This window comes from Mesoplodon mirus (genome assembly GCF_964341445.2).
Source record: "Mesoplodon mirus genome assembly, chromosome: 13".
Lineage (NCBI taxonomy): Eukaryota > Metazoa > Chordata > Mammalia > Artiodactyla > Ziphiidae > Mesoplodon > Mesoplodon mirus.
The window spans coordinates 8,756,446-8,783,162 of NC_138989.1; the positions used below are offsets into that span (position 1 = coordinate 8,756,446).

At 41.9% G+C, this 26,717-nt stretch overlaps 1 protein-coding gene and 1 pseudogene across 3 annotated transcripts; both read right to left on the reverse strand.

Moving 5' to 3' along the window:
- Positions 1-101: 101 nt before the first annotated feature.
- Positions 102-23,873, reverse strand: ANAPC7 (anaphase promoting complex subunit 7). 2 transcript variants are annotated; one of them, XM_082640074.1, is made up of 11 exons: positions 23,614-23,873; positions 19,285-19,471; positions 15,719-15,838; positions 10,489-10,600; positions 10,028-10,181; positions 9,156-9,298; positions 7,140-7,257; positions 6,092-6,288; positions 3,454-3,678; positions 2,643-2,793; positions 102-955 (listed from the first exon to the last, which is right to left on the reverse strand). In XM_082640074.1, exons 1-11 carry the CDS (start codon positions 23,712-23,714, stop codon positions 766-768), a joined length of 1,698 nt encoding a protein of 565 aa, XP_082496200.1. In that variant the 5' UTR covers positions 23,715-23,873; the 3' UTR covers positions 102-765. The 2 variants fall into 2 exon arrangements, with proteins under 2 accessions (XP_082496200.1, XP_082496199.1); XM_082640073.1 differs by lacking the exons at positions 6,092-6,288; positions 7,140-7,257 and having other exon boundaries at positions 23,614-23,794.
- On the reverse strand, positions 12,413-13,608 carry LOC309815148 (cold-inducible RNA-binding protein-like; annotated as a pseudogene). The gene is made up of 2 exons: positions 13,599-13,608; positions 12,413-13,334 (listed from the first exon to the last, which is right to left on the reverse strand). The product of its transcript is annotated as a cold-inducible RNA-binding protein-like (transcript).
- Positions 23,874-26,717: the final 2,844 nt, after the last annotated feature.

Consider the following 26,717-nt stretch of genomic DNA (forward strand, 5'->3'; position numbering starts at 1 on the left):
TTATGGCAAATAATTCTAGAGCTGAATCAATGCACTGTAAATAAGAGACCAAAAAAAGAATCTATAAAGGGCTTCCATTCTGACCAACCCAACACCATTACTGTACAAAAAACAGTTTTATTAATTACCTCAACTGCGCCTCTGTTCATGCTCTAGGTCACACTTGTTTCTCAGATTTGGCCCAGGCTCATAGGCAAGTTACCAGATTAGCAAATAGGAAAACTGTTCTGCAAAACAGCAACTGTCAGCTTAAGGCATTACTAACATTGCAGAAGGAAGCAAGGTTACTAGGGAAGTTTGGACAACCCAGGATAATGATTTCTGGGACAGGAAACCCTCTCTGAAAGGGCCAGTCCACGCTGCTGCTGGGAGATGACACTCTTGCTCTGGGGAACAGGTCGCTCCTTTAAACCCATCCGCAACATTACAGACAAAACACTGTCTATTCCTCGAGCTTTCAGATTTAGAAGTTGGTTCTATAAAAAGCACTCTGTCCCAGAAGCCCCGACACGTCCACGGGCCTCTGAGCGCTCACTCGGTCCTCCCTGACTGAAGCAGAGGAGGATGGAGATATATGGAAGGTTGGTCGGGCTCAGGTTTTAAAAATGAAGTCACTACTAGAAATAGGGAGCAAGGGGCAGAGACCCTGCTGCAATCACATGCTGAATCATTGTCCTCCCAGAGAGCGGGCTCCTACGGGTTCCTTCAGTCCATGGAAGTGCTCAGAGCGGGGCAGGCCAGTGTGGCCACGGAGCTGTGCCTGCCTCACTGCATGCCGAACCACTGCTCCTGGTCAGCCCACTGGGCCGCCTCACTGTCGCTGCCCTCCAGGTCCCCTTCTTCCCCACTCCCTTCCATGTCGTCCACATCCTCCTCCTGAGTGGCATCCGTGGGACTCTCCTCCTTCTCCATCTTCTGCATCCCCTCTAGAGACTTCTGGTCATTGGGGTCCAAACTAGGGGACAACAAAACAAAGGAGAGGCCTGAATCTCTGCCTTGCTTCTTGCTGGCTGATGCGTCATCTCTCCCTGGCACAGCAGTGAAATGACCACCCAGTCACAGAGAAACTGCTAATGCCTGGCCTCTCCAAACAACTCCAGTTCCATAGGGAGGATCGAGGGAGTCCACCACTAGAAGTGAAAAAAGGCATCTTGTCCTAAGTTTTAGAATTCTCAATTTGAGTTTTCTCCATTTATTTCTTAAACCTTTTCACACTTAATACCCCTAGCATTCTGCCAGAGGAAGATACTAGATAACACAAATGAAAAAGTAGCAACCATTAACAGAAAAATTCAAATATAATTTAACAGTATTGGGTTTTTAAGTTACAAGTTTACAAAAAATACTTATTTTTCTGTGAGTAAAATTGTTCCATGTTCTTATGATATAATTAAACATATCAGCACTTCAGTAGTCAACCAAAATCATCATGCTTACCATGGAACAGATTTGTCAACTCCTAGGTTAGACCCCAGGACCCAAAGCTACCCAACCTGGGCATTTGACTGTAGCAGCTAAGAGTATTGTGCATGCCAAAACCCTCAAAGTTCAGAGGGTCCAGAACATTTATTTACTTGGTTCCTAAGCAATCTCTCCTCTTGCCTTTGTGACCATCACTGAGGCCAGCCGGTGTCCAATCTCTAGCAAATCCCGCCTCTATATTTTATTTTCACATTTGCTTCTGGGTTTCCAAAAAGCAAGTGAAACCCATGTTGGAATCCTGTTCCTACTTATATAACTGTAGATTTGACTGTAACATCTCCTATTCTCTGAAACCTTCCATACAGCTCTCACCCACACCCAGCACTCCCCACCCTCTGCACTCCCACCTTTCCTTCTAGAGACTGCTTTGAAAGCGCTTAGCACATGGTATCTATCAGTCTGCATGTCTGAGACTGAGACCTCCTGGAATCACAGCATCCCCAGTGTTTACTGAGATGCCAGGCACATGAGTGGTGCTTAACTGCTGAACAAGTAAATGGATGTGATCAGACTCGATTAAAGACAGGCCTCCACCATAACTTTATAGAAACACAGACGACCCTCAAAGAAATCACTTCTGTATTAAGCAGTAAGAATACCACTATTTATTTAGTATTTACTATATACCAGGCACAGTGCTAAGAGCTTTACATGAAATAATCATTTAATCCTCATTTAATCATTTAATACCTAATAAGGTAGATATAGACAAGGAAATCTGTTAGTAACTTGCCCAAGATAACAGGTGGTAAAGGTAGTATTCTTCAGAGCTTAAGTTCTTAACTACTACAGTAGGTAGAAACATGGGAAAGTACTTACAATACGTTGATTGAAAAAGCAGAATATAAAATATATACTACGTATAACCCTATAAAAATACGTATATGTGTTGGCAAGGCCAGGAAGATGATCTACACAAATGAAAACAGATGTTATAGTGGTGTGGCTGGTTATGAGTGAAACAGTTCTTTAATGTTGTTAATATCACTTAAGGAAAAGACTTTAGAAGTCATAAATTTACAAACAACTCTACCATTACTATTATTACTGTTTTCAACCGTGGGCACAAAGTGTGTGTGTTTCCAGAACTCCTGTTACATTGTTCCCTGCTTCCTCTACCCCTCAATGACCTTCCCCCCCATGGGAGGCTAAGTGCCTACCTTAGTGCTATACTATACTGGTCCATTGCTTCCTGATACTCATTGACAGCTACAAGGAAATCTCCTAGGATCCGATGCAGGACACAGTCACTCTGATTAGCTAGTGCGTTCCGCAGCAAAGCAATTCCATCTTCATATTTCTGTTCTCTGCCTGAAAAGAAAAAGACCCTCATTTTCCTACTTACACAACATTTCGAAATATATTCCCATCGCAAGTCATATACACAAAACGACAACAATGATCACAATCCAACATCTATTTATAGATGTCAAGAGAACAGTGGTGTGGCAGGAAGTGAGAAGAAGCTCGCTTGAATTCTTATTCCATTAGGAACGCTGCAGTTTGAGTTCTGATTTTTAAAAACTTATTCACGACCAAAGTTCATATAAAAAGCCAAAATGGATTTTATTTGCCAAACTACCCTAAACTCAGTTCATCATAAATCAGGACTTAAAAAAACAAGGGTAAAAGGGAAGTCATAAGAGAATCAAGATGGGTCAAAACAGTTCAAGTTGGTTAAAACCAGTTATATTCGGCCCAAATTAGTTCAGGACAAAGTGAGCCGAATAGGTACTAACCAAGTACACCTGGTTTGAGCCACTCCACAGAAGTCATTCACTGCCAATCCAAGCAGGTCTAAGCCAATTACGTTTGGTTGTGCTAAATATAAACCAATTCATATGGGCTCAGACCTACTGCAAAAGCACACACCTGTTTGGTCATCTGTAACCAAATGGGACTAGGGAATCCAACTGAGATCAGGTTTTACACAATTAACTATGAACAGGGAAGTAAACAAGATACACTTACTAAGCAGTTCCGCTTTTTTCACCACAGCCTTAATGTAGTCCGGCCTTTGAGTCAGGGCTTTATCTAATAAAGTTTTGGCTTTCTCCTGTGTCACTGGGTCTTCAAGACAAACGGTGGCTAAAAGGGTAAGGGTCTGTGCGTTTGCTCCTAGAGTTTTGTAAACATTGTTAGCCATTACCATTGCTTCACGAATACTGTTGGAGGCTAAGTAACATTCGATGAGACCTGAAAAAATATAACACAAAGTTCAACTACATTACCATTCCAAGCCATGCTTCCATTCTGACAGCCTTCCAAATTACAAACCTTCAAAGTTTCAAACAAAGGGCAGGCCAAGGGAAAAGTCTGATGGTGAGATCAGACTGAAGGGTATGTTGATGGAACAGCTAAGAGGCGCTCTTCCCCAGAGCACTTGACGGACGTGGAAAAAGCCCGTAGCGCAAAGGCACCTTCAGTTAGTGAAGGAAACAAACATGCACAAGTAAACCAAAGCATGTAGGCAGCCCAGCTGCATGTCAGAGGAACAAATGTGACACTACTCATTAACTGACACTGTGAAAGATGAGGTTTCCAACAAAAGCAAAGGTTTTGCTGCCTCTTAACAAACTGTTAATTTCCAGCTGTGCTCAGTCACCTTTAGTCCCACATTTAAGGGGGAGGGCTCCTACAGTCCACAGAGAATGTCCAGCTCTAAAAACTAAGAGACCTAGGGAGCAACCTCAGGAGAAAGGAAGACCTTTTCATTTGAAATATAAACGTTATCTCAGGAAGCATTTGCTGGGGGTTTCCCTAAACTGGATGGAAAGGGCTTAATCAGATGGATCAAATACACTGAGATCGGCAGCCCCTGCCTCTTTCCATACCCACAGCAAGATGCTCCACAGGGACATTTCAAGTACAGTCAACTCTCAACTGTTCATGCCAAGAAATCAAAGAGAACAGAGGAGGTACTTTTTAGTCCAAAGCACTCATCAAAACAGAAAAACAGCTTAAACCCCAAACCCACACACTCCCTGGCAGATTTTCTCTGTATACTCCTCCACCCTAGTGGCATTTATAACATATGTGCACATTCTACCACACACTATGGTTACTTAACCAGAAATTACCTAACTCTTAAGGGCAACATGGTGGATTCAGAATATGGTGGTTGGTTGTAACTACCTACTGAATAGTTTTACTTTCCTGCTAAAGCCCCACTGGAAATTCAGAGGGAAATGTGAAGAATGCACTTCACTGATCCAGGGCCCCCACCAGTAAAGAAAGCTTGGTTGGCGGCTGCAAAAACCACCAGAAGGCATAACCAAGTCACCCTGATCCAAATTTCCAAATTGTAGCTTGAGTGAAGGCATCCCATAAAGCCTCACTGGCCAACTGGAGAACAACTCTAACTATCCTGTGTCCAACCACTCACTGTGGTAATGCAGTTAGCTGCATTCCTAGGCTCTTGTGAAACAGGCACACAGCAGACAGGAGTTAGCGTGATAAAAGCAGCTGGGAGGCTAGGGAAGCTATAGTTTCAGGATCAAGAATTTAATGTGAAACCAAAAGCCTGGTTTGCTACAGTTTCTTAAGAACAAATCCACAACAGGCATAGTTCTCTGGCCATCTAAGCAGATTTGTTCTTCACGCCAACTTCCAAATTTTATTTCTCAAATTTGAACTCATCTTCCTATTAAGAGCAAATCACTCCTAGACTCCTGGGTTTCTTTTTAAATTCTTATAAAAATATGCTTTGGAGGAACTGCATCTTGTAAGATCTATTTTAACGTCTCTGACTGAGTCACCAAATGCTGCTGAAGCTAGCACAGCTTTGAACTCCTAGGGGTAGTTCACACGAACTTAAAATAGTACATAACAAAGTTTGACCCTGATCATGCCTCCTCTAGAGGTCACAATGAACTGACCAGTTCCCACAGCCAACACTGTCATATGGATACTGAGTTACCCTATGAATAATATTTCTGGCCCAAGGTAAGACAACTGTAAAAAAGAATAGACAGGGACTTCCCTGGTGGTCCAGTGGTTAAGACTGTGCGCTCCCAATGCAGGGGGCCCAGGTTCGATCCCTGGTCAGGGAACTAGATCCCGCATATGCTGCACCTAAAGATCCCGCACCCAGCAACTAAGACCTGGCACAGCCAAATACATAAATAAATACTAAAAAAAAGAAAAAAAAAAAGACTAAAGACATACCAAGCAATCCAGCACAGTGCCAGCACAGAGAAACTCACATTAATGAGTAGGCCACGTTTGAGAAACAAAACAGGACAAAAAAACCCACCCAACTATACCCTAACCAAAAATCAGAAACAAAAATGAGAAAAATGGATTGCAAGTATGGAGTGAGAAGTCCAGCCCTAAATGAATTTATGATGCCTAATGCAGTGGTTCCCAAATATGTCTGCACAATGGCATTACCTGTGATCTTAAAAAAGTACTGATGCCTATATCCCAAGAGCAAATATTCTGACTTAAACAGTACTGGAGTGACCTAGCATCAGGATTTTTCAAAGTTCCCCCAGAGGACTCCAATGTACAACAAACTTTGGAAACTGCTGGCCCAACAAAACCTTCCATCTGAGTGCTGTCACCACACCTACAGATCCACACCATTCATCTATATTTTTTATCTTACCTTCATAACAATCTAAGCGACAAGGTGCAAGACGTATAGCCTCCCGAAAGTGGATTATTGCTTCTTGGACTCTGCCCATGTTTCTAAGTGCTGCTCCCTTAAGTAGCAAAGCTTGAACACTATTACTGTTCAGCTGAATGGCCTTGGCTCCTAAATAGAGGGCTCGGGAGTAGCGTTTGCTATAGAAGCTATGACACCTGGAGGAAAAAACAACCAAAAGTTATCTAAGACCATAAAGAAACTTCTTCGAAAAGGAAAATCAAAGAAAAGGCCCTCTACGTGATCCTTACTACAAACCCCTTACAACTTTAGCCTAAGATATTAGTGAAAAAACAGAACAACAAGAATCTACTGAATATTTATTTTTAAGGGAGAAATCTTGATACGGAAGGGAAAAATTACAAAAAAGAACCTGATGGGGACCTCCCTGGTGGTCCAGTGGTTAAGAATCAGCCTTCCAATGCAGGGGACATGGGTTCGATCCCTGGTTGGGGAACTAAGATCCCACGTGCCTCGGGACAACTAAGCCCGCACGCTCTAGAGCCCGTGCACCGCAACTACTGAGCCCACAGGCCACAACTAGAGAAGCTCACAAGCTGCAACGAAGAGCCCATGAGCTGCAACTAAGACCCGACACAGCCAAATAATACTAAAATTAAAAAAAAAAAAAAAGAACCTGACGATCTGGGTATGTTATTAGGTCAGAGACATTCAGAGAATTTGTAAAGCCAGGTTAGTAACAGCAGTACAGTTCCTGGCCTGCTCACTGATGGCTGCCCGTGTGCAGGTGCAGTGCTGAGCGTGATGCACTCACTATCTCAGTAAACACCTACCCCATAAAGCAGGGGTATTATCCTCATTTTCCAAATGAGAAAACAGACTCAGAGAAGTAAATGATGTATCCAAAGTCACAGGCAGACCATGATTTGAATCCAAGTCTGATTATCCCTTAAACCAGAACTTTCAAATCTATATTCTATTGAGGAGGAACCACAATTTCCTAAAGAATCTACTAAAACTGGGGAGAAAAGGGAATGCATAAACATACCCAGAGACCACCCAGGGTTCTGCATGTTGATCAGAAATATTGAAAAGGCGGCAGCCAAGGTTCTCCACATCCTCCAGCCGCCCTTCTCGTGCCAGGAGGTAGCCATATACATCCATTCCTACAGAGGAAGAGGCTCATTAAAGCAGCAGGGGTCTTTTCTGAAGGAGCTGTAACCTTCATCAGAGTCCACACTGAGGCCCCAGCTCCAGCAGGGTCTGAGCCCTCTCCACCATCATGAGCTCCTCCCACCAGCATTCCCAGTTTCCTACAGAATGACTATTAAAAAGACAAAACACATCCAAAAGTAAAAAAAAAAAAAAAAAAAAAAAAAAGACAAAGAGTAGAAGGACCTACCTCACAATTTGAAAGCCTGTTATTTTCAGGAACTATTTGTCCCTATATTCTGTGGCATGAAAATAGAGCTATCCTAACACATAACCAGAAAAGGCCCAAAAAAGGCATCAAATTAAGTTCTCTCTTCCAACAGGTCTAGACACAGTCAGGAGTACACACTTAATATGACGGTCTCAGAAAAAGTTAGCCTATTCTAGAAAAAGCATCTAGTTCCTTCTGGAGTCTAGTTCATTTAAGATCCTCCCCCAGCCCTACCCCCCACCCCCCCTTATTTTCCCTCATGTTCTATTAAAAAAAGGCCCCAAGCTCGCTGTCACCCATCTCTTACCACCATTCCCCTCCATTCCTTAATATTCCTTCAGATTCCGAAGAAAATGCCTCTCAAACCAAGATTACTGCAACTCTCCCTGCTGGCCCCTGGACTCGGGTCTGAGCTTCTAACTCCAAGATGCTGACTACTGCCAGGCTAGTACTTCTAAAACATCATTTTCATCATGGGCACAGGCAATTCGAAGAAGAATAACAATGGGCAGGAGGGGACCTTGGGCAAACAAATTCATCTTTCTGGATCTGTTTCCCCATCTACATGCTTGTGAAGTTCCCCTCCCTGCTCTGTCGACTCTACAAAACTGGGACTTCCCTGGTGGTACAGTGGTTAAGAATCCGCCTGCCAATGCAGGGGACACAGGTTCGAGCCCTGGTCCGGGAAGATCCCACATGCCGCGGAGCAACTAAGCCCATGCGCCACAACTATTGAGCCTGCGTGCCACAACTACTGAAGCCTGTGTGCCACAACTACTGAAGCCTGCGTGCCTAGAGCCCGTGCTCCACAAGAGAAGCCACTGCAATGAGAAGCCCGTGCATTACAACGAAGAGTAGCCCCCACTCGCCACGACTAGAGAAAGCCTGTGAACAGCAACAAAGACCCAACGTGACCAAAAATAAATAAATAAATTTATCAAAAGAAAAAAAAAACAGAGTCTACAAAACTGTTTATATTGTCACAAGGCCATGTTTTTCTGATGACCTTTTTTGGGCCTTTACAAGCAGACTTCAGCCTATCTACCCAACCTTATTTCCTACTATTCCTGCACACATTACCCTTCACTCACTGCCACTCACCCAACAGCCATCCTTTGGAAGTCCCTGTGGCTTACCTCCTTCAGCAGCAATCTTCTTTTAAATCAATGTTTTTTTGTTGTTCACTTCTAATTACTTCCTTTAACCACCTGATCACTTTCTTAGTATCTGTTCACTTACTCCTTTTTAACTATATTTAAGGACACAGTAAAGCTAAATTCCCTAAAGGGATATACGGTTCAGGGGATGCCATCCAAATTCTCAGTCAGGCACATCATAAATCTGTAAATCATAAGGAAGGGCTATGATCCCTCCCCAAAGAAAAAAAGCCAAATAATGATCTGTGGGGAGATGACACTTGAATTCAAGCAAAAACAACTGCTCAAAATGGAATTACCCAAGTGTCAGAGACATTGTCAAGGCCTGGAAAAAAAAAAAAAAAAAAAGGTAAAAGCCTACTCCAATCAATTTTATAAAATATTTTTTACAAAAAACTATATCAGAAGATCATGTTACATCTTCTCTCTATCTTCTGATTTGCCCCTCTACAGCCACCTCCATCCTCCCCCAAGAATTACTTACCTTTTATCAGATAAGGATCCAACATCTGTGCCTGTTCAAACTTGAGGACAGAGTTCTTATTGTCTCCAGCTCTGAAGTACAGATCTGCTAAGCTTCCCAGTAGGTCCACGTTATCTCTCAATAAGGACTTTTTCTCTAGTGAACTTTAAGATATTAAACATTGAACCTTAAAATCTATTGTAAATCCTCTTAGTTGTTGAATGTGGGTGATGGGTATATGGGCACTATTTTCCTTTATGTATGTACAAGATTTTTCACAAGGAAAGACTAAAAAAAAGCGTAACTAGATTTTCTTATTCTGAGCTTTGAACTTAAAGTTATACAAGATTGGACAGTAAATATACAGAATAAAGCAGAAATCTCTCTCATTACCTAGAAACTTTCTGGTTGCAGTTTTTCAGAGGATAACATATACTATACGGTGTTAAATGTAATGTCATTCAAAGTGACAGCTACTTATTATTCAACCAAATGACTTTGCCTTACACAAACCCCACTCTGTTGTCCTTGGACTTTACCTGACTAGAAAGAAAAATCCCAGTCCTGAGGCAACCCAGGTCAGATGCTGCAATAATCTATACTTCTGGGGCATCAAAAAAGATGTTCTTTCTGGTTCAAGTATGACACACTAAGGCTGTCTGTTTTGCAAGCGTTACTACTTTTGCAAGTACAGAGCTAAACTTGGTCCATTTACATTTAACACAGACTATTACATCCGGGACCATTCAGTACATTAACAGACTAGCAAAGCCTAGGGACAATTGGCTGTAATACCAACAGATAAGCATCCATTTTTCTGTTTTTCTAATTTATATACATAAAACCCCCATATAAGGGCCCCAAGAATACTGAATTAACTTTGTGGCTCTCACCAGATGGTATTGATTGCTCTCGAGTTGTCACCAATGTGCACAAAAGCATACGCTTTGATCCACACAGAAAGCCAATCTAAGTTAGGCAAGGTCTGGATCACATTCATCGTCATTGATGCCACCTCTGCACCTTTTACAGAAAGGGACAGCAAACCTAATCCAACAGAAAGTAGGAGAAAGAAGGTGAGGCATAGCATCCTTCTTCTACAATGCAAAAAGCAATAGGCTACCCTTTCCCTAGGGTATAAGGCAACCCTTTCCCTATTCCAAGCAAGATGGATATGAGAGAACTACAGTATTTCTTGATCAGTGAAAGAATACACGGCAATAGTAACCTATTGACTCACTCTCTGGAGGTGAGGCATGGGCAACTTTAAAAAAAATAAAGTTATTCTAATGTACAGCCAAGATTATCTTAGAGAGTAAACACTCCATGAAAATAGGGAGAGAATGACCTGTACCTAGAATGGCATCAAGGGCTAATGGGCACTGCCTCAGCACTTCCTTATAGCTGGTGACTGAAGGTCGCTCCTGACCAGCCTTCTTGTACAGGTTTGCCAGCATCATGTTTATCTGTAATGAAAAGAAAGGACAATAAGGTAAGTATATATTTAAAAACAAAATCTCACCATCAATAAGTCCTGATTTTTATTATCAGCTCTTCTACTTTTTACTGGAAAATCTACCCAAAGCCGTATGGAAATAAAGCCCAACCCCATTCTTCAAACCAAAGAGGAAATTACTACTTTGCTTTTCCTATGTCTTCCCATTTCCCCCCACATTCCTCTCACTTACCCAGCCAAAAGGTCCAAAAATATCTGGACCAAAGATGCTGCCTCTGGAAATGGAAGTAACATTCATTTGAGAAATGTTACAGAATTCTAATTACCTTGATTTTTAAGATAGAAGATGAACTACCCTAAAAATGCTTGTTTACATATTTTATTTTTTAAGTTTACATATTCTAAATGCAATTAATATCACAGCATGAGAAAGTGAGGAATTCTTAACACAGCTAATTAAAAAAGACCAGATGGGCTTCCCTGGTGGCGCAGTGGTTGAGAGTCCGCCTGCCAATGCAGGGGACGCAGGTTCGTGCCCCAGTCCAGGAAGATCCCACATCGGAGCGGCCAGGCCCGAGAGCCATGGCCACTGAGCCTGCATGTCCGGAGCCTGTGCTCTGCAACGGGAGAGGCCACAACAGTGAGAGGCCCGTGTACCGCAAAAAAAAAAAAAAAAGATCAGATGAATTTTCCCCAAAAAGGAAATGACAGATACAGAAGTAAAATACTTGGCTTCTCTCTGACAATTGGTCTAGCAGCTAGACTCTAGCCTTTCTAATGCTTAAAGCTTTGACCCATAGGTACTGTCTGACTGATCAAAGTAATGCTACAAAAATCAAACTCTAACTGACCTCTAGAGGTGATGATGATCCTGAGATCAGCTACACTATTTAAATCTAGTGAATGCATTTTTAGCACAAGTCAAATATGTAACTCAGAAAAGCTCTAGTTAAAAAAAGAAAAAGAAAAACCCTTCCTAAAAATGTAACAGGGAAAATTTGAGAATACCTAAAAGTTCCAAAGAATATAGAAGTTACAGGGAAGGGATAAATACTCTTAACAGTATAAAGACAAAAACACAATTTTCCAATTTAAAATTAACAGATATTAAATAGAACACATTGTTTGCCAGATCATTAACCTAAGGAAGCAGTCAACATGAGGGCACAAAAGAAAAAAAAAAGCCAATCCCCAATCTCCTCAATTATCTGTACCTTGGTATGCCAGACACTTACTAAAAATTACTCTGAAGATGAAGAACATCAACATCTGTTCCAATTATGAACTCGCAGTATATAAAAATCTAGTATGCCATTAATCCATACTGAATCAAACAATGAAATAATGGATACTAGAAATAAAACTATTTTTTTTTCATTCAGATGGTCTTTTAATCGGCTTCATGAAGCCAAAGAAAACTGCGTATAAGAATTCCTTCACCCCTTCAGATACAACATTGACGGGATATGTGTACGTCTTCCAGCAAAAAAGGACAATATAAATACACATTTTCAAGAACCTCTCGGGGACGTCTGCAAGTCTACTGTGGGTCCCACAGGACAGGTGGACGCCCGGGCCAGGGCAGCCCGCGTGCTCTGCTGCCACCCGCACGGTTCTACCACTCTACGCTCAGAAACGTGACACCGAGTTGGAAAAAAGCTACAAGCTGCTCAGCGTCGGACAAAGAGCAGATTCAGTCTGTTCAATCTCAAAGAGAAGTGACTCGGGGCACCCAACTTCACGGGGCCGACCTCAATGAAAAGAAAAAGAAAAAAAGCAACACAACCAAAAACAAAAAACAAAATTCTCACAACCCCTAGTGATTTTCTAAATAAAAACTCTTGGCTCACGGTAAAATGGTAAAAGTAAAACTGGAAGTGCTCTTCAAAACGTTTTTAAGACTCTTAAAAACAGACAGTACTTCCTTAAAAAGCGAAGTGCAGTAACAAGGCCATCTGGGGGCCAGAAGCAGTCAGGCTGTGTTTGACAAGATCAGAACCAGTAAGACTGCAAAAGTGGGTACAAGGAGGTGTGATCACTACACATTAATAATTCAGCGGAGCTCCCCAAATCTTTAAATATATGGCCATTGGAAGGACGATCTCGAGCAGGAAGGATTTTTACTCGTTGTGCGTAGCATAACTGTCGCAGCTGTCTCTGTAGGACCCGCCCGAGCTCTGGTCACCGCAGCTGCCACCCTGACTCCAGCTGCTGTAGTAGTCTCTGGAGCCTCTATAGCCCCCACTCCTGGACTCGAACCGGCTCCCCCTGTAGCTGCGGTCCCCTCCTCCTCTGGAGAACCCACGGCCCCGGCCTCGGCCCCCGCGGAAGAAGCCCTGGCCCCCGGCAGAGCCACCTTGGTACCCGCGGGATCGGTTATCAGACGACTTGCCAGCCTGGTCGACCCAGATCTGCCGCCCACCCAGACTTCCCGTTCATGGCCCTCATGGCGTCCTTGGCATCGTCGATGTTCTCAAAGGTGACAAACCCAAAGCCCCTCAATCGCTGGGTCTCCCTGTCTTTCACGACCACCACTTCTGAGATCTGTCCATATTTTGAGAAGACCTGCTCCAGTGACTGCTCGTTGGTGTCAAAACTCAGCCCTCCGACGAAAAGCTTGCCTTCATGTGATGCCACGGCGGCCACTGAGTCAGGCAGGTACCTGGCGCAGGTGGGAAGATGGCACAGCACAACGGCCCGAGCTCCTAACGCGCAAAGTGACTCAAAACTATTTTTTATTTGGCCTCAGATTTTCCATTTTAGGCTATGTTGAAATGCAGAAGAAGGTACTTAAAGGAAAACTCCAGTACTGGTGTCAATACTTGAAAAAAATAAAAGAATTAAATTTAATATCTTTTCTTGACTGCTTGTTATTAGCAAACTATGACGGACGGACCATCTGTCTCAACAAATATTAAAATTCCCTTTAAACTACCTGACACTTTGAAAGAGTGAGTTTTGAGTACTACCTAGTAGGAAAGTCAATTCTTTTTAAAACAGATCCTTACTTGGGGGCATCATTAAAGCCACATTCTACCAGTTATAAACACAAGCAGTCATCGTGTTCTAAAAACAGTGAGAAATTGTTTGTTGTTATGCTTCTCTTAAAAGTTGAAGATTTTCCAAGATATAATAATTTCACACTGGAATTTTCCTTTAAAATTGTGAAAGAATGTGTGGCGGTGTTTACCATACATTAACAGACGTTCATTTTGACTCACTTCCTTGTCCTTTACACAGACTGAGAAGCCAGTTAACTCCCTAACGGACAAGAAAGAAAAACTGTAAATATTCTAGGTTTATGTGTGAGGCATGCATCTTTGCTTACTCCTGGCTACAACAGCTCTACAGAATGAAGAATGAAAGATATGTACTCCTAACATATGTGGACTCCTCTGGTCTCTCCTGAAATGATGGATGTAAACACCAAAGTGCTGGATACAAAGCTCAGCTTCTTTGCCATTATTCATTTAAAAAAATGTCCCTGAACTCCCTCAAGTCATCAAGGAAGAAATTATGGTACATTTCCAATAAGATAAGGAATAGGTACCATGCAAAGTTTATAATCAAAACAGCACTTTCCAAAAGAAGACACTCTTTATATATACAAAAAAATTATTCTTGGAGTAAGACTTTCATAGCGTACCAGAACATAATTTTTTTTTTTTTTTATGTTGGGGTAGGAGTTTATTAATTTATTAATTTATTAATTTATTTATTTTTGGCTGTGTTGGGTCTTCGTTTCTGTGCGAGGGCTTTCTCTAGTTGTGGCAAGCGGGGGCCACTCTTCATCGCGGTGCGCGGGCCTCTCACTATCGCGGCCTCTCTTGTTGTGGAGCACAGGCTCCAGACGTGCAGGCTCAGTAGTTGTGGCATGCGGGCCTAGTTGCTCCGCGGCATGTGGGATCCTCCCAGACCAGGGCTCGAACCCGTGTCCCCTGCATTAGCAGGCAGATTCTCAACCACTGCACCACCAGGGAAGCCCCAGAACATAATTTAGTATATAGCGTCCAGCTTATTATGAGACAAGTTAATCTATAATATACTTACAAATGTTTTTAATAACAGCCTATCACCATAAAATATACTGAGGAAATAGCTTACTTTTGAAAATTCAGAAAATATTAAATAAATTCTCAACATGAGGAGATGCTTCAACATGTTCTCATAAAGTCTGACTATTTACTTTTAAAACTCAGTAACAACCTGGGTGAAAAAACACTAAATACACCAGGTCCCTACTGGTGATGATTCCTTTTCTTTTAAGGGCAGGAAGATGTACACAGACTTCATACCTATAAAATTCCTTATTGTTAAGCACACACTGCACAGACAGTTTTTCAGTGAAATGAGGACGGTAGGTGACGTGAGAGTATGAAGAATATTAAATACTGATGTGAATTTACTCCTAAGAGCTAAGATTTTCACTGTTTTTCTAAACTGGACTTCAAAAAAACCTGTAATCAGAGATGCCCAATCTAATACTCCTTACAGAATAGTACTTTTAAAAAGTATTCTCACATACATGAACTTATTACCAGAGAAAGTATCATTATCCTCAGTAAGGGAAAAAAAAAAAAAGTAAAGCCAGATTTTTAACTTGTGCCAAGTTCACACTGCACACAGCTTGAATGCCCTAAACTCAGACAAGACACCAGAATTTTTTATTTCAGTTGAAGGTGTTCTATACACTATAATATGTTAACAAATCAAACACAAATACTATCCTACACACAAATAAGCACAAAAGGATCTTGTAGTCTTAACACTGAAAATGAAAGGAATACACATTATCAAATGGGTACACCTATAGAATGCAAAAAATGAGGTTCTAAAAAGTATTATTGCTACCTGGAAGTATAATGCAAAGCATATTTCCTACAATAAGAAACACCAAAAAATAAACACATGTAATATTATTCTCCAGCTACCACTTTCATTAGCTGAATTTTCAGGGTCTCATAAGAAAGTCACTCCTCCATCTCTCTAAACAGGGAGAACAGGGCAACAAAGTGGTGATTAGAGACAAGGATAAAATGTTCAGATGGAGTCCCTGAAAACATGGCAGAAGAGGATTGTAAGGACTGGGGAAGAGAAAAATATGTAACAAGTTGTTAATTCAACTTACTTTGGGAGTTCTTTGTCTTGAAGGGATCCCATCGAGAATAGCAATGGCATCTTTATCTTGTTTTAGCATTGTATAACATTCAGCCATTTTGTACTTCACTTCAATTTCAGATGGAAGACACTTAAGAGGAAATGAAAACATCTCTTCAAAATATTACTTCAACAGTATAGCAGTTCTTCCAATCGTTAAACATAATTACCATATGTCCCAGCAATTCTGCTTTTATGTATACGGCCAAGAGAACTGAAAACATGTCCACACAAAACCTGCATACAAATGTTCATAGCAGCATTAATAATAGATAAAAAGTGGAAACAGGGCTTCCCTGGTGGCGCAGTGGTTAAGAATCCACCTGTCAATGCTGGGGATGTGGGTTTGAGCCCTGGTCCAGGGAGATTCCACATGCTGCAGAGCAACTAAGCCCGTGCGCCACAACTACTGAGCCTGCACTCTAGAGTCCACGAGCCACAACTACTGAGCCCATGTGCCTAGAGCCCAGGCTCTGCAACAAGAGAAGCCACCGCAACAAGAAGCCCACGTACCGCAACGAAGAGTCGCCCCCGCTCACCGCAACTAGAGAAAGCCCACGTGTGGCAACAAAGACCCAACGCAACCAAATAAAATTTAATTAATTTTTTAAAAAAGTGGAAGCAACCCAAATGCCCATCAACTAATGAATAGTTAAAATATGGTATATTCATACAATGGAATAGTATTCTGCAATAAAAAGGAATAAAGAACTGATTCTTTATTCCATGCTGTAACATGGATCACCCTTGAAACCATTATGCTAAGTAAAAGAAGCCAGCCACAAAAGGCCACATATTGCACAATTCCATTCATATAAAATGTCCAGAATAGGTAAATCCACAGAGGCAGAAAGGTTAGTGATTCCCAGGGGCTGGGGAGATAAAGGGCACAAGGTTTTTCTAGGGTGATGAAGATGTTCTGGAATTAGACAGTACTGATGGCTGTACAATTCTGTGAATAAACTAAAACCCACTGAATTATGAATTTTATGTTGTGAATCGTATGTCAATTTTTTAAAAGACTCTTTAAAGATTAAATGTATTTAATTCACATGGAAGGTTCAGCATGGTGCTAAGCATACAGAGCGCTCAAAAACAGTTAACTACTGGCCTTCCCTGGTGGCGCGGTGGTTAAGAATCTGCCTGCCAATGCAGGGGACACGGGTTCGAGCCCTGGTCCAGGAAGATCCCACATGCCGCAGAGCAACTAAGCCCGTGTGCCACAACTACTGAGCCTGCGAGCCACAACTACTGAAGCCCGTGTGCCTTGGGCCCATGCTCTGCAACAAGAGAAGCCACCACAATGAGAAGCCTGCTCACCGTAACAAAGAGTAGCCCCCACCCACCGCAAGTAGAGAAAGCCTGCGCACAGCAACTAAGACCCAACAAAGCCATAAATAAATAAATAAATAAATATAAAAAAAGGAGTTAACTACTTCTATGAATGATCCTGTGTGGATAATACACATGACTTCCATTCAGTGTCAGAAAACAGAAGTCCTGGCAATCAGCTCTTTAATAACAAGAACAAAGGTTCTGGGCTTCCCTGGTGCCCCGGTGGTTAAGAATCCGCCTGCCAATGCAGGGGACACAGATTTGAACCCTGATCCGGCAAGATCCCACATGCCGTGGAGCAACTAAGCCCATGCGTCACAACTACTGAGCCTTCGCTCTAGAGCCCGCGAGCCACAACTGCTGATGCCCGTGCACCTGGAGCCCGAGGAGAAGCCCGCGCACCGCAACGAAGAGTAGCCCCTGCTCACTGCAACTAGAGAGAGCCCACGCGCAGCAACGAAGACCCAACGCTGCCAAAAATAAATAAAAATTAAATAAATTTTTTTTAAAAAGCTTCGTTTAAAAAAAACCCAAAAACAAAGGTTCTACATAAAAAGAAAGAAAACAAGAGGAAGGTGTACAGGCTTTTTAAAAAAAAGCAACAATATTACTTTGTATCTTTTTTTAATGTGGAAAAATACAGAACACAACTCATAATTTCACTTCCAGTTCATTCTACTGACATTCCTTTTAAATATAAGTTGCACGTATAATTTAAAGTTAAAGACAGATTCAAACTGAAAAGTCAAAGTTCCCCTCTCCCTAGAGCTTCCCATTAAATGTATTTCCTTCACGCACACAGAAAATTTTTCATGTATATTAACCATATATATTTTAGGCATACATCAGGATATACTTATATAACTATAAACTATCCCCTTTAGGGAATTCCCTGGCAGTTCAGTGGTTAGAACTCCGTGTTTTCACTGCCCAGGGCCAGGGAGGGCCCGGGTCCAATCCCTGGTCCCGCAAGCCTTGTGGTGTAGCCAAAAAATAAAAATAAAATAAATAAACTATCCCCTTTAAACAAAAAGAGTAGTGAACACACTGTGTCAAACCTTATTTTCTTTACTAATATACACAGTGTTTTCCACATCAGCACATACACCTCTAGATTTCATTTCTTCAATATTTCCATCATATTCCATCCTAGGGCTATATTATAATTTAACTAGACCCTACTGATAAACACTTTTGCTTCCAGTTTCTTACCATTATAAACAATACTACAATAAGCAGCCTTAGTTATATACCCTTGTAAACCTTTTGTCAATCTACTATTAGGATTAATTTCTAGCAATGGGATGACTGTCGAATGGTGAAATTATAATTTTTTACCCTTCATTTATTTAACTAATTATCAAGCAACCAAAACTAGTAGGAATTCGTAAGATTATTTTATATAAATTTCCCCAAGTGCTCACTATCCTAAAAACTGAGTTACATTTTAAGAGTGTACTTTCATTAAAATTATTAAAAACACTTTAGATTTTGAGTTGTTTGTATAAAAGGGAGGAACAGGGACTTTCCTGGTGGTCCAGTGGTTAAGACTCCACGCTTCTAACACAGGGGCGCAGGTTCAATCCCTGGTTGGGAAACTAAGATCCCACATGCCATGTGGTGCGGCCAATAAATAAATAAATAATAAAATAAAAGGAAGGAACAATGAATGGCTTTGGTTAGAGCCTAGATAATTCTATTTAACTTTTAAACTAATTAAATTTTGATTCTATTTTTAGATTCATCCATAGAGTGAACTTTGCTTCTAGCCCTTAGTGCTTGGTTGGATGCATTATTGCATCTAAGTGGTTTTTCATCTCTTTCTCCAGTCAGCTCCCCTTTAAAATTACTTATTTTGGGCTTCCCTGGCGGCACAGTGGTTGGGAGTCCGCCTGCCGATGCAGGGGACACGGGTTCATGCCCCGGTCCGGGAAGATCCCACATGCCATGGAGCGGCTGGGCCCGTGAGCCATGGCCGCTGAGCCTGCGCGTCCGGAGCCTGTGCTCCGCAACGGGAGAAGCCGCAACAGTGAGAGGCCCGCGTACTTCAAAAATAAATAAATAAATAAAATAAAATAAAATAAAATTACTTATTTTACTTCTTCTACATCTAATCAGCAGTCTTTCAAATTCCTTCAGTGTCTCTTGCTCCCAAAACAACCCAACCAACCAAAAACACATCACACATCTATCTCCAATTACCTGGCTTTGTGGAGTGGATGCAGAATTTCCAGTTGAAGGCCTCACTTTTGAAGTTTTACTTAAGGCTTTCTTCTGCTGTAAAGCCATAGTATACTTACTCACAGCATTCCGATATTCCTTATCGTGGAAGAGAGAATCTGCATGATACACCAAAAGCTGGTACTTCTGAGATGGGGAGAATAACTCACTAGAAAACAAAGAAAGTATACCCCCTACATGGATTGTTTTGAAATGTTAGAAAGAACGCTCTCCTTAGTGTCTATATAAGCCTAATACACCTTGTGTTGACAGTTTACAAAAAAGTAAATTTACCTTAAGTGCTAGTCCCCCAAAAAAGAGGCAAGAGTCATACGTCATGTCAATATGGTCAACACATGTAGGAAATTGCCTTAAATTGTTCTCTTTACTATAAAACCAATGATACATCCAAATCAAATTCAGTAATAGAGATACAGGAAGAGAAATGTACTACAGTTGACACTTGAACAAACCAGGTTTGACTCACAAGAGCCCACCTATATGTACAGACTTCCTTTAATAGCACACACTACAGTACACCACCGCCCTTGGTTGGATCCGTGTAAGCAGAACCGCAGGTATGGAGGAAAGACACGTATCAAGGGCCAACTATAACGTATACATGGATGTTTGACTGTGGGGAGGGTTGGCACCCCCTCCCCTCCCCTGAAAGTTGTGTATCTTTTCCTCCCCTTCTGTAACCCAAGCCCTCTTAATTGAAGAGTCTGATATATATCCATAACTCTCATATTAACATCAATTTTTAGGGTAATACAGACAAAAGAGAGCAATCATGACTTAACTAATATTACTAAATATTACCAAAGAAGGGTTAAAGAACCTGGAAAAGAGAAACTCACCACTCTGAATCCTTTTTAGCTAAGTGCTGAACAAAAAGAGGTTTGGAGGGTACTTAAAACTCTTCAAATACTGAAGAAAATGGGAATACTAAAATACTTAAGTATGGGAATAGACTAGGATAAGCCAGTGGGACAGAGTGGAACAGAATGAGAGAGGATTAGCCTTATTTGATGAAAGGTTTTTTTTTTTTTTTTTTTACATACAGAAGTAAACTTCACTAACAAGAATTTTTACTTCCTTGAGTCTCAGGGGTTTAAGGACAGCGTAATGGAACCAATGCATTTCAGAACCTTTTCTTTAACCTTGAATATTGCTCACAAGTGTTATAAGTGCCTAGGACTGGCCACCAATCTTAATGGGAAACTCGTATTTTTAATCTCCAATCCCATCCTTCCCCCAGTTAGAGTTTACATTTTTTCATTGACAGGGAAAACCTACAGCCACGTAAAATGAAAGAACAGTTAGAGTCAAAGAACACTGTAGACGGTCAACTGCTCAGCAAATGAAGGATACTCAAGAATAGGTACTATAGATTAGTAATTGCCAGGGGCTGGGGCAAGTGGAATTGATGAGTGACTACTAATACATTTGGGGTTTCTTTTGGAGGTAATGCAAATGCTTTGGAATAGACAGTGGTGACAGTTGTACAACTCTGTGAATGTACTTAAAACCACAGAAATGGGGGCTTCCCTGGTGGCGCAGTGGTTGAGAGTCCGCCTGCCGATGCAGGGGACACAGGTTCGTGCCCCGGTCCAGGAAGATCCCAAATGCCGCGGAGCGGCTGGGCCTGTGAGCCATGGCCGCTGAGCCTGCGCGTCTGGAGCCTGTGCTCCGCAACGGGAGAGGCCACAACAGTAAGAAGCCCGTGCACCGCAAAACAAAACAAAAAACACAGAAATGTGTTCTTTAAAAGGGTGAATCTGATGGTATGTAAATTTTATCTTAGTAAAAAAATAATTAAAAAAAAAAAGGACAGGGAGGCTAAACACTGGATATAAAGTAACAAAGGAAAGTCAAGGACTGAAAGGTACAGTCCAGATAGTTGAGATCTCTTCCAACTCTGAGATTCTATATATTTAGTGAGAAGTAAGATGTGAAATAGTTGATTTGATAGAAATACTACACTCAGAGAAAGGATTTAGATGTTTATATGTTGTAACATACATGCCTACTTATGCATGCGTAAGTTATCTCTGAAATGATACATGAAAAACTGTTAAGTTGTTGCCTCTGGAGAAGGGAAATAGTGGGGTGAGGTTCAAGACTCAGGGGCAGACACTTATCTGCATACCCTTCAGTACTGTTTGATTTTTTTTTATGGTGTGCATTGGCAATTAAGAAATATTAAAATATAAATGATAAAGGTCAGAATTTAAACACCTCCTGAAGCTAGGAAGGAAACTGCCAGTTTAGCCTAATATAAAGAAGAACGGGCCAAATCTAATCAAAGGACCAAACTCCTTCTAACTACCCTGTAACATCTTCAAGAACCAAGAATAATGACTAACTGGTGCATAAATTCCCAATGGTAGACACTGTATGCTTTGACAAATCACTCAGAACCAGGTGAAAGGCTCCAGAATAAACAAAGAAGGCCGACAGAGACCAGGGCTCCTCACAGTCAACACTAAGTGGATGGTGGTAAAATGACGGGTCTCCCGTAGTGAGGTCCAAAAGCACTAATGGAAATGAAATAGGTAGCAACAGCTGCAACGCCCTTAAGTGGCCCAGACAGCTTCCAGAGCAGGCCAAATGCAAATGGGTCCACCCTGAGTAGAAGATTACAATGCCATTTAGACGCAGTAGACTGTGGTGGGTCAGAATGGAGACTTCAGAGTCAGAAGGACCAAAATCCAGACATTACGGCTCTTCCACTTACTAGATGTGTGAACTTGAACACGGTATTTCACCTTCCCGAGGTTGCACGTATTTCCTTAGCACCTTCAATAAACGTTTGAGTGCTTACTGCACACAGGCACTGTGCTGATTTCATTAGGTGTTACGTGATGAAGAACATAGATCTCAAAAGTTCCCATCACAGGAAAAACATTTTTCTGTAACTATGTGAGGTGACAGATGTTAGCCAGACTTACAATGATGATCACGTCACAATACAGACAAATATCGAATCATTATGTTGTACACCTGAGACTAGTATGTCAATTATATCTTGGTTAAAAAAAAAAAGTGATGTAGAATATAAAACAGGGCAAAGGGATAGAATGGTGAGGGTAAGGGACGATTCTGGTGGCCAGACAAGAGTTCTCTAGGAGAGAGGCTGTCATACAGAGTGAAATAAGTCATAAAGAGAAAAATATCGTATATTAACGCATATATGTGGAACCTAGAAAAATGGTACAGATGAACCGGTTTGCAGGGCAGAAAGCGAGACACAGAAGTAGAGAACCAACGTATGGACGCCAAGGGGGGAAAGTGGCGGGGTGTAGGATGAATTGGGAGATTGGGATTGACATATATACACTAATAAGTATAAAATAGATAACTAATAAGAATCTGCTGTATAAAAAAATAAAAATTTTTTTTTTAAAAAGTTCTCTAGGAGGGATATCTGAGCTGAAACCTAAATGAGGAGGCAGCTCTGAGGCGAGGACTCTAAGCAGAACCGCAAATGCAAAACCCCTGAGTTGAGAACGAGCTTGGTGTGTTTAAGTAACAGAAAGAATAGCCAGGGAAGCTGGAGCACAGAGTGAGAGAGAGATGTTTGGACTTGTAGGCCGTGGGAAGGAATTTTAATTTAACCAAAAGGGAGAAATTTAAGCACAGGGCAGACATTCACTCAAGGCTGGAAATAGCCCTGTGCTTCATCCGCAGTAAGACTCCATAAACGGCAGCTTTGGAAACGTGAAAAGGGCACTGCGAGTCCTTAAAAAGGCGCCACTCTCACCCATCAAGGAAGTCTCCCGTTTTCAGGTGTTTGCAGGGACGACAAAGTAAACCCTACTGACACACCCAGGGAAAAAAATCAATCTCAAATGCAGGACAAGGGTCTAAAACCAGGGGACTGGGCTTCTTTGAGCCCCGGCGAGCGAGAAAACGTTCTTCGGGAAGGAGCTGGGAAGGGATGAGTCAGCCCAGCGATGTGACAGTCGCTATGCCCGGCGACAAGTTCCTCAGGAAAACCTCTGCTCCCAACTTTCGGGAAACCCTCGCCAGGGTGGTCCTCAGAGCCCCCGCCTTCCGTTTCTCGAAGCAGCCGCTCGCCGCATCCCGCGCAGGGAGCGCATCCCAGCGCCCGGCACAACGCGGGGACCCAGTGAACTCAACTTCGTTCCTAAGTCGGCTCCGCCCGACGAGGCCCTCGCTGACCTCGGAACCTCAGCTGGGGCCCGCAGCCGCTCCTTCCCGCCAATCCCCAGGTCCCCTCAGCCCCCGTTCCCAAACCGGCGCCGCTTTCTCGTCAGCCCCAGGCCGCTCCCCGCCTCAACTCACGGGTTGTTATTACTCATTGTAAGTAACAAGCTGCTGAGGAGCCGCACGTTGGAGTGCAGCCCCGCTGCCGCCATGTCTCGCAAGTGGTCTATCACATTCATCCTGCCAAGCAAGGCAGCCAGGGAACCAGCTCGAAGCGCAGGTTTAAGCTCCTTCGGGAAGACTCCAAAATGGCCGCCTCGCCAGGGTCCATCGGGTCTACACGCGGCACCGCCCCCAGGGTATAGGCAGCTACCGAAATGCCTGAGAAAAACAAAAACAAAAACAAAACCCTCAGTTCCTTCTCCGCCAAGCCCCCTGTGAGGTGGTACGATTTGGTTTGGGATGGGGGGGGGTTATTTTTAGCAAAAGTTACATCATCATTCTAAGCTGCAAACTTTATGGAGGGCTTACAATGGGCTGGGGACAAAAGGCAACTCAGGACGAATGCATGCCCAATTAAAATGAGTCTGAGAGGACTCTCAGAAATTAATAAAATGTATTGACATTTATCATAAATAAAAGTTAATATACTAGTAGGATGCGGGGGAAAAGAATCCCCGACACCTGGAATTAGATATTTTAATCAGGCGCCAGGGGCAGCCCTAACTGCTTTTAGTCTCGCACGAGCGCTAAGGCTGAAAGCGCCACGCCCCCTCCCCTCAGGTGTTTCGTGTACCTTTGGGAGTCAGGCTTCACTCATCGGGTGCAAAAGGACATATTTTTACCATGAAAAATTACTCACTAGCTCAGAGTGAATAAAGACTAGGTTGAGTTTTAGCCGTCCTAATATGAGTGTAGTGTTATCTTGTGATTTTTATTTGCCATTCCCTAATGACGTATGAAATTGAGCATCTTCTCATACGCCTATTTGCCATCTGGGTATCTTCTTTGGTGAGGTATCTGTGCAGTTCTTTTGTCCATTTTTTAGTCCGGGTGTTCGTGTTCTTTTTTTTTTTCTTTCTTTCTTTTTGGCCGCAGGGCGCGGCTCGTGGTATTTTAGTTCCCCGACCAGGGATCGAACCTGGGCACTCCGCAATGAGAGCGCGGAGTCCTAACCGTTGGATGGCCAGGGAATTCCCAGGGTGTTCGTGTTCTTATTGTTCAATTTTAAGGGTTCTTTGTGTATTTCGGATAGCAGTCCTTTTATCAGATTTTATCAGAAAATATTTTGCAAATATTTGCTCCAAGTCTGTGGCTTGTCTCATTCTCTTGACCAATCCCTCGCTTTTACTTTCAGTAAGAGTCCTGAAATGAATGACTAATAATAGTGGCCCGAAAAGAAACAGTGAAAATATTATTTTATCAAACTTCATCTAAATAATGATGTCAGTAAAATTTTTAATGAAAAAATAAAACCAATATTACAAGACAAAAAGTTAATGGATTAATGCTTTTTAATTATATTAATGTATTTTTAAAAACTGTTACCCTACATGTTGGATTAGCAAAGAAATGAATAATATACAGTTTCTGTTCTTGATCTTTAAATTCTGAAAACTTGTCAATGACTGCCAAGCTGATCATCTTTGCGTATTCATGTTCCATACACAGTGTAAACAGATTTGTCAATTATTGGAGCATAGCCATGAAAAGACAGGGAGGAAACTTAAATGCATATTACTAAGTGAAAGAAGCCAATCTGAAAAGGTTACATTCTGTATGATTCCAACTATATGACATTCTGGAAAAGATAAAACTGGGGACAGAAACATCAGTGGTTGCCAGGGATAGAGGGGAGGGAAGAAGAGGTGGAGCAAAGGGCATTTTTAGGGCAGCGAAACTATTCTGTATGACACTATGATGGTAGATACATGTCATACACTTGTCAAAACTCATAAAATCACCGAGAGAAATCTAAGGTAAACTATGGACTTTGGGTGACAATGGTAGGTTCATCAGTTGTAACAAATGCACCCTGAATGTGAGATGCTGATAGTGGGGCAGGCTGTGCACGTGTGAGGGCAGGGGTATATGGGAACTCTCTGTTAGTTGCCCTCAGTTTTGCTCTGAACCTAAAACTGCTTGTAAAAATTAAACTTAATAAAAAAGAAGAAAGAAAGGGGTGTGTGTCATAATTGACCTTCTCTGGGTGTCCAACACACTAGATACACCACTGTATCTAACACACTTGCAACAATGGCTGACACACAGTAAACATAAAAATGCTTGCTATTATACTTTTTTCTATATTTGAAATATTTCATAATTAAAACCACATCTAATAATGGCAAGAAGTGGAAACAAGTGAAATGTTCACCAACTGATGACTATATAACCAAACATGGTATATTCATACAATGTAATCCTATTCAGCAAAAAATTAAAAACGAAAAGAACAAACTACTGAGAACAACATGAATGAATCTCAAAAATATTATGCTAAATATAAAGTCATGCTAGGTGAAAGAAATCAGACCAGAAGAAAAAAAAATCACATAATCCCTGACTCCATTTATATGAAATATCCAGAAAAGATAAACTGAAAGCAACAGAAAGATTTGTGATTGCTTGGTGGCGAGGGTGGGAACAAAAACAAAAGCCCATGTTCTGGGACTTCCCTGGTGTCGCAGTGGTTGGGAGTCCGCTGGGACACGGGTTCGAGCCCTGGTCTGGGAAGATCCCACATGCTGCGGAGCAACTAAGCCCGTGCGCCACAGCTGCTGGGCCTGCGCTCTGGAGCCCATGCGCCACAACTACTGAAGCTCACGCACCTGGAGCCTGTGCTCCGCAGCAAGAGGGGCCACCCCAAGGAGAGGCCCGCACACCGCAACGAGGAGTGGCCCCCGCTCGCGTAACTGGAGGGGGTTCTCGCGCAGCAACGAAGACCCAACGCAGCCAAATAATAAGTAAATAAATTAATTTTTTTAAAAAAGCCCATGTTTTATGGAGCTGACATTATAATGAGGGAAGATAAACAATAACTAAGTAATACAAATAGTATTATGAGAAGGTAATAAAACATACTAAAGTATTTATGGAAGAAAAATGTATAGGGTTTACTTTAAAATATTACTGGGAGTGGAGGGAGATAGATGAAACAAAATTAGCAAAATGTTGATATCAACTGAAATTAAGTGGCAGGTACATGGGAGTTCATTATGCTATTCTTTCAACTTGTATGT

Excerpts from the sequence above, each read along its gene's own strand:
- ANAPC7 (XM_082640074.1), bottom strand. The coding sequence starts at position 23,714 with ATGAATGTGATAGACCACTTGCGAGACATGGCGGCAGCGGGGCTGCAC. Across the intron at positions 2,794-3,453 it reads GAAAAAAGCGGAACTGCTTA|GCAGAGAACAGAAATATGAA; the intron begins GTAAGTGTATCT and ends TTTTCTTTTCAG. Across the intron at positions 956-2,642 it reads CAGTATAGTATAGCACTAAG|TTTGGACCCCAATGACCAGA; the intron begins GTAGGCACTTAG and ends GTTGTCCCCTAG.